Source organism: Sinocyclocheilus rhinocerous, unplaced genomic scaffold (assembly GCF_001515625.1).
Source record: "Sinocyclocheilus rhinocerous isolate Xijiao unplaced genomic scaffold, SAMN03320098_v1.1 scaffold1463, whole genome shotgun sequence".
In the NCBI taxonomy this organism is placed as follows: domain Eukaryota; kingdom Metazoa; phylum Chordata; class Actinopteri; order Cypriniformes; family Cyprinidae; genus Sinocyclocheilus; species Sinocyclocheilus rhinocerous.
This window is the reverse complement of record NW_015642517.1, coordinates 398,339-405,420: the sequence shown is the minus strand read 5'-3', so window position 1 is coordinate 405,420 and position 7,082 is coordinate 398,339. Positions and strand designations below refer to the sequence as shown.

Genomic DNA, 7,082 nt, shown 5'->3' with positions numbered 1-7,082 from the left:
ATTATTATAGTAAGTACTAAAACGACTAGAACAGAAACTAATAAAAAATAAATAAATAAAAACAAACTAAGAAAGCATAACAAAAAACACAAGTTACTAAAACAAAAATAACAAAATTAGTAAACATGTAAACTTATATTAAAATAAAAACAGAAACTGTAACAATAAAAGCCAGTTCATAATAATTCATAAATATTATAATAGCATAAACATAATACTGAAATAGTCTCATTAAAATAACAGCTGACGAATTTGTCTGTTTATTTATTTTCTAAAGAATTTTAGGAGAAGCATTTGCGACAAAGTAAATACTCAATCGAAACTCAGTTGTCATAAGCATGCATATTTTGCCCAGTTTATTAAGAAAATAAATATTAAATATATTGTTTAAACATTTTGGATCTTTCCATTTGCAGTGTCACTTTAATGAATCATTTTTCGAGTCAAGAGCTTCCAGGCAACAAAGATATATATAAAAAAAAATGATAATCTTCATAAAAAAGGCAACAAAAGGTTTTCACAAGAGACACAATCGGTGTAAATAAATGGTGGACAAAATAATCTTGTTCTCCTCCAGGTGAAATTACTGAATTATTTTTAATTATTTAAACATAATTGTAATGATTCATTATTTTAAATTAATTGTTTTAAAAATATTTAAAATATGAATGTAATTAAATTAATAATTTATCAATGTATTATTATTTAATAACTTATTTAATTATGTTAAATAATAATATTAAAATTATAAAATATAAAACATACAAATATAAAAATTATTATTATTATTATTATTATTTAAAAAAATGTTTTCACAATTTTCTCATTATGAGAATAGTTTTCTCTGAATTATTATTATTATCAAGTTGTTGTCATTTGTTCTTTGGCTTGTTGTGCTGCAGGTTTGGGTCGGGTGTGTTCACCTGCAGGGGTTCAGGAGTTTGGAGGGATGGACGTCAATGTAAGGAGACAGCGGTTTATCCACGAACGAGCCGAAGCCCACTCTGAAGTCGCTGGAGTGCTCCTTCATCAGATGAGACAGAGCCAGACCCGCCGTCTTCAGCCGGTCCAGATTATCCTGCATGGAGGCCGAGACGTCCACTAGATAGTACAGATCCACAGGATAGCGCTCCAACTGCTGCACCTCCACCACGAACGACGCCTCGCCGCCTGACACAGGAAGTGACATCATCACAATGCTACATTTACTATTTTACATTTCATGAGAAAGTTACTGCCGGTTGCCATGGCGCTGCTATGGTGTTCTGCATTTAAGCTGACATGTTGTTATTTACTTTCTAAGGTGCTTTGGGTTGCGTTGCTAGGGTGTTCTTGGCGGTTACCATAGCGTTGCTAAGGTGTTCTGCATTTATGTTGACACATTGTTATGTGGTTTCTAAGGTGTTTTGGGTTGCTAAGGCATTGCTAGGGTGTTCTAGGTGGTTGCCATGGCATTTCTATGTGGTTGCTAAGGTGTTCTGCATTTAGGTTAGTACTTTCTGTGGTTTCTAAAGTGTTGGGTTGTTGTTTCTAAGGTGTTTTGGGTTGCTAAGGCGTTATTGGTGGTTAGCAAGGTGTTGCTGAGGTGTTCTGCATTTATGTTGGCATGTTGTTATGTGGTTTTTAAGATGAATTGGGTTGCAGTGCTGATAGGGTTTTTTGGGTGGTTGCCATGGAATTTCTATGAGGTTGCTAAGGTGTTCTGCATTTATGTTAGCACTTTGTTATGTGGTTTCTACAGTGTTGGGCTGTTGTTTCTAATGTGTTTTGGGTTGCTAAGGCTTTGCTAGGGTGTTCTTGGTGGTTGCCATGGAATTTCTATGAGGTTGCTAATGTGTTCTGCATATATGTTAGCACTTTATGTGGTTTCTAAAGTGCTCGGTTGTTGTTTCTAAGGCGTTTTGGGTTGCTAAGGCGTTGCTAGGGTGTTCTTGGTGGTTGCCATGGAATTTCTATGAGGTTGCTAAGGTGTTCTGCATATATGTTAGCACTTTATGTGGTTTATAAAGTGCTGGGTTGTTGTTTCTAAGGCGTTTTGGGTTGCTAAGGCATTGCTAGGGTGTTATTGGGGGTTACCAAGGTGATGCTGAGGTGTTCTGCATTTATGTTGGCATGTTGTTATGTGGTTTCTAAGATGAATTGGGTTGCTACATTGTTGATAGGGTGTTCTGGGTGGTTGCCATGGAATTTCTATGAGGTTGCTAAGGTGTTCTGCATTTATGTTAGCACTTTGTTTTGTGGTTTCTAAAGTGCTGGGTTGTCGTTTCTAATGTGTTTTGGGTTGCTAAGGCGTTGCTATAGCAATAGCACCCTATAGGGTATTCTGGGTGGTTGCCATGGGATTGCTATGAGGTTGCTAAGGTGTTCTGCATTGATGTTGGAACATTGTTATTAGGCTTCTAAGTGTTTTGGGTTGTTGTTTCTAAGGTGTTATAGGTTGCTAAGGTGTTGCTAGGGTGCACCTGGCCTTTAATGGTCAGACGTTACCTGGTCGTAGGTGGATGTTAATCTCTCTCGGTGACACCTGTGAGCTGCCGATAGTGGCATTTACTTCCACTTTCACATTCGGGTTCTGGATAAAAGCCTCTTCACAGCCCCGGACTCGCAGGTCAGACACATATCCGCATCGCTGACTTACATGAGCCCCGTCCAGAAACCTCTGTCAGAGTAAACAAACCGTCAGACATGTCAAGGGTCACTGCTAATGCCTGTTTCTTCAAGAAACAAGGCGACTGTTGTGTAGGGTGGCATTATTGAAAGCTCTTTAGCTCAGAGATGGTTGCTGAGATGTCGGTCAGGGATTAGTCTGACTGGTGCCGAGCACCGCAGCCACTTCATGAACTTAACCACAATCCCGGGAATATGCATGACTTTCTGTACAAAGAAAGCATTTAAATCAATTGTTCGCCCCAAGAAAATAAACACGTCAGTGATGGATAAAGTTAAAACTCTATAAACTGACTGACTAAGGCCTGACCAAACCACGACCGGACTTTAAAGGACAAGTGTTTACGTATTTGATTTACTCATTTTTGGAAGGACTAACTTTTGATTAATAATGTGAAAAAATATTATTACTATTATTATTATTATTATTATTATAGTATTTATTCATATTTATAATTGGCTTTTAACTTTTAATTTGATCTTTTCAGTTTTCATTTTAATTTTAAGTTTCATTAATTATGTTAAATATATATTTTAAGCTTTCATTTATTTTATTTAATATATAATGATATAATTTTGTACTTCTTGACTAAACCACAACCGTACTTTAATGAACAAGCACTACAGTATTTGATTTACTCATCTTTGGAAGGACTGCCTTTTAATTTATAACGTGAAAAAAATGTCAAACTCAAAGGAATACGTTTAATATAATCACTCAAATATTTCTTAAATACTTTTCCTGGTTAAACCAGTGTCATTTTAGTATTATTTAAATACTATTATGTTATTTATGAATAATTTTGAAATATTTCTATATTTTAAGGTTTAATCATTTTGTTATGTACTTTTATCATTTTTTATTTTTTTTACACTTCTAATTAGCTTTAATATTTTCATTTTGGTTTTGGTAATGTTTTTTAATATTTCTGTTTTGCTTTGATTTGTTTTAGATACATTTTAGTTGTATCATCTATACATTTTAGCATTCATTCATATTTTGAATTAGCTTTTGTTTCCATATTTTAAGTTTTAGTAATTTTATGTGCTTTCAGTATTTTTTTTTTTTACATTTTTGCTACACTTCTAATTAGCTTTAATATATTTTATTTGAGTAATTTCAGTACTTAAACTTATTTCAGTTAGTTGCCAAGGCAACTTTTCTCATTTTTTATTTTCTGTCCAATATTTGTATTTTTTTTTCCCAGCTTTATTTCAATTCTTTATTGTTTTAGCTTACAGTAACAACAATGGGTTAAACCAAGTTGTAACTGCTCAGAATTTGTTCTTCATTTATTCAAGAATCGGCTTGTCTCAGATGTTTGAGAAATTAGTCAGTAATAGTTGAACCTCATTGGTATCTCAGAAACAACTGAGATATTACAGAGACTTCATGTGCAATTTGTCTTCACTACACTCACTACACTAACAAGGTACAAAACTGTACTTACATGTACACTACTAAGTGACTAATATGTACTTTCAGAGTACTAGTATTAGGGGTAAATAGGGCACAAAGATGTTTCTGCATTTCTGTTTTATGGGTTCCCACGATCACCGGTGCATTCTGGGGATTAGGGCTTTATCACTAACAGACCAAACATGAGCACTTCACACACTCAGACCTCGAGTAGTGTGCCGAGATACAACAATAGCAGCTGAGCTCGCTCACACACACACACACACACACACATTACCTCCTGAGAGCACCACGCACATTCAGGGCCGCGTCTCAGACAGTCTTCACATGTGGAGATGAGGGACGACAAGCATCGGTTATCCGCTGAACACAGAGACAGAGACATTTACACATGAATGAGCGAGCGTTCAGATCCTCAGCGGGCCTTTGTGTCCAGCACAGACCCTGTCAGGACAGAACAGCGCTCTGTTTGGAAAGAAACGGTCTCAGAAAGATGAACAAATCACGGCACTGAATGTCAACGTCAATTAGATTATTAATTGCGAGAAGCGTAAAAATAAACATTTAGATAAAACTGTAGATGTTAATGTGCACAACCAACCAAGCTATATAAACATTTATACCCTGCTGAAAAAAAAGAAAGAAGCTAAAACCAGCCTAAGATTGTTGGCTGGATTTAGCTGGTTTTCCAGCCCAGTCTGGTTCCAGCTGGTTTTTGAGGGTTTTTTACCACTTCTTTAGCTGGTCAGTCTGGGAAACCAGCTGACAAACCAACTAAAATCAGTCGAACACCAGCTTAGGGTTTTTTTTTTTTTAAGCAGGGAGATCCTGTCGTACCACTATACAGTATGGGGCACGTTGTCACAGTGGGAACCTGCCGGTTACTGACAGTGATTTAAGTAAAACACCTGTGTTTCAAATCTACTGAATATTAGCTAAATAAAAAGTGACATCATCCACAACATATATGCATTTAAAATGTATTATAGCCTATTAAATGCCATTGTTTTGATTAAGACAAACTTATAAATAAACTTAATATTTCTGAAAAAATTACTGTTTTTTTGGCTGGTTTTTGCTGGTCTGGTTCCAGTTGGTTTAGGAATGTGGCTTTAGAGGGGGGTTGACTACTTCTTTAGCTGGTCAGTCTGGTCTTAGTTGGGAAGCCAGCTAATCAACCAGCTCCTCTTGTGCCACTATACAGTATGGGGCAAGTTGTCACAATAGGAACCTGTGGGTTACTGACACTGACAATACAAATCCTGTTTGAATTCTACTAAATACTATCTAACACAAAAATAATGGCATCAACATATGTGACCCTGGAGCACGAAACCAGTCTTAAGTCGCTGGGGTATATTTGTAGCAATAGCCAAAAATACATTGTATAGGTCAAAATTATCGATTTTTCCTTTATGCCAGAAATCATTAGGATATTAAGATCATGTTCCATGAAGATATTTTGAACATTTCCTACCATAAATATATAAAAACTTAACTTTTGATTAGTAATATGCATTGCTAAAAAAATCATTTGGACAACTTTAAAGGCGATTTTCTCAATATTTTGATTTTTTTTGCACCCTCAGATTCCAGATTTTCAAATAGTTGTATCTCAGCCAAATATTGTCCGATCCTAACAAACCATACATCAATGGAAAGCGTATTTATTCAGTTTTCAGATGATGTATAAATCTCAATTTCTGTACCCTTATGACTGGTTTTGTGGTCCAGGATCGCATAGGCTATATGTATTTAAAATGTACTATAGACTATTAAATGCTTTTCAGGAACTGGTAAATCAACCTAAATGGGAAAAGTGAAAACAATATCAAAGCGATGAGAGGGAGCTGTTAAATAAACTAGACATATGAAAAAAAATACTGTTTTTTTGTAAGTTAAACCATACCTTCTGACTCCTACTCTAATGTATAGCCTACTATTGTGGTTTGAAGTGTTCACTTGTCACCAAACAAGCTATCCAGTATGATGCAATGATATGATATGTGATATGTGGATATGATATGATATATGTGGAAAACGACATAACAGAGTTTCGACTCAGAACCTTGTTTTATTAAGCTATAAACCGCGTGACACAACTTGCCCCGTGTGTAAACACTGACTGACATTTCCATTCATTCCCACGAGTTCGCGATGTCACGATGCGTCCGGCTACAGCATGACAAGATACAAACAATGAAACGCACAGTGAAAGGGATACAATCGACAGCCAAACTCACCCGAATCGGACCTCACAAACACGAACAGCACCGAGATGAGCAGCAGCAGCAGCAGCATGCGAAGAGCAATCAAATCACAGTACAGACGCATGCAGGAAGTCATAGCAGAATAGAGAGAGAGTGTGTGTGTGTGTGTGTGTTTCCAGCGTTCGAACCGCGACTGAAAATCCCCCGGGAACGCGTCAGACCCTCATCCGCACGAACAAAGGAGGGCGATTCGCTTCACCCAACAACCTCCTAATCCTAATTTCCAGATTCAGATGAAGCGCGGCGGAACCGCAGTGTGCGCGTTTTGTTGTCATTGCGCGCTTTTACGCATCGGACACGCAGGTGACGCGCCGCGTTTGGCATCCGCGATCTTCTCGTACCGTCGCGCAAAGGTCACCATCCGCGCGTCATTCCTTAAAGGTGCTCGGCGACGTAAGAAACTGCATTCATTGTTGTTCATTGCAGTGATTTTGAAAGTGGAGCTGATGAACGCCCACCTCTTGTGTGAACTGAGTCAGGCAGCGTTATGGTACTGTACAGAGGAGGAGCAGGAATTTTACTGTTCCCCCCGCTTTCCCCCTTTTGAGAATGAGAAGTTGTTGAGGAAAACTCTGGCAGGGCTTGTATTGAACGTCTCTGCGTCAGCGTGGAATTTAAACAACGACGAGTACATGGCTTTCTGACTTTTCCCCTAGTGTTTCTGAGTTTATATCTCACAATTACGCCTTTTTTTCTCACAGTTACGAGAATTGCGACGTATAAAC

At 37.3% G+C, this 7,082-nt stretch overlaps 1 protein-coding gene across 2 annotated transcripts in view; it reads right to left on the bottom strand.

Annotated features, from left to right (window-relative positions):
* Positions 1-6,850, bottom strand: part of LOC107755959 (integrin, beta 8) — a 32,964-nt gene extending 26,114 nt beyond the window's left edge. For both annotated transcript variants that reach the window (XM_016572918.1, XM_016572919.1), the window contains exons 1-4: positions 6,331-6,850; positions 4,365-4,450; positions 2,488-2,659; positions 924-1,170 (exon numbers count right to left, since the gene is read on the bottom strand). In XM_016572918.1, coding sequence (XP_016428404.1) covers positions 924-1,170; positions 2,488-2,659; positions 4,365-4,450; positions 6,331-6,433 — 608 coding nt within the window. In that variant the 5' untranslated portion in view covers positions 6,434-6,850. The remainder of the gene's footprint in view (positions 1-923; positions 1,171-2,487; positions 2,660-4,364; positions 4,451-6,330) is intronic.
* Between the last annotated feature and the right edge of the window lie 232 nt (positions 6,851-7,082).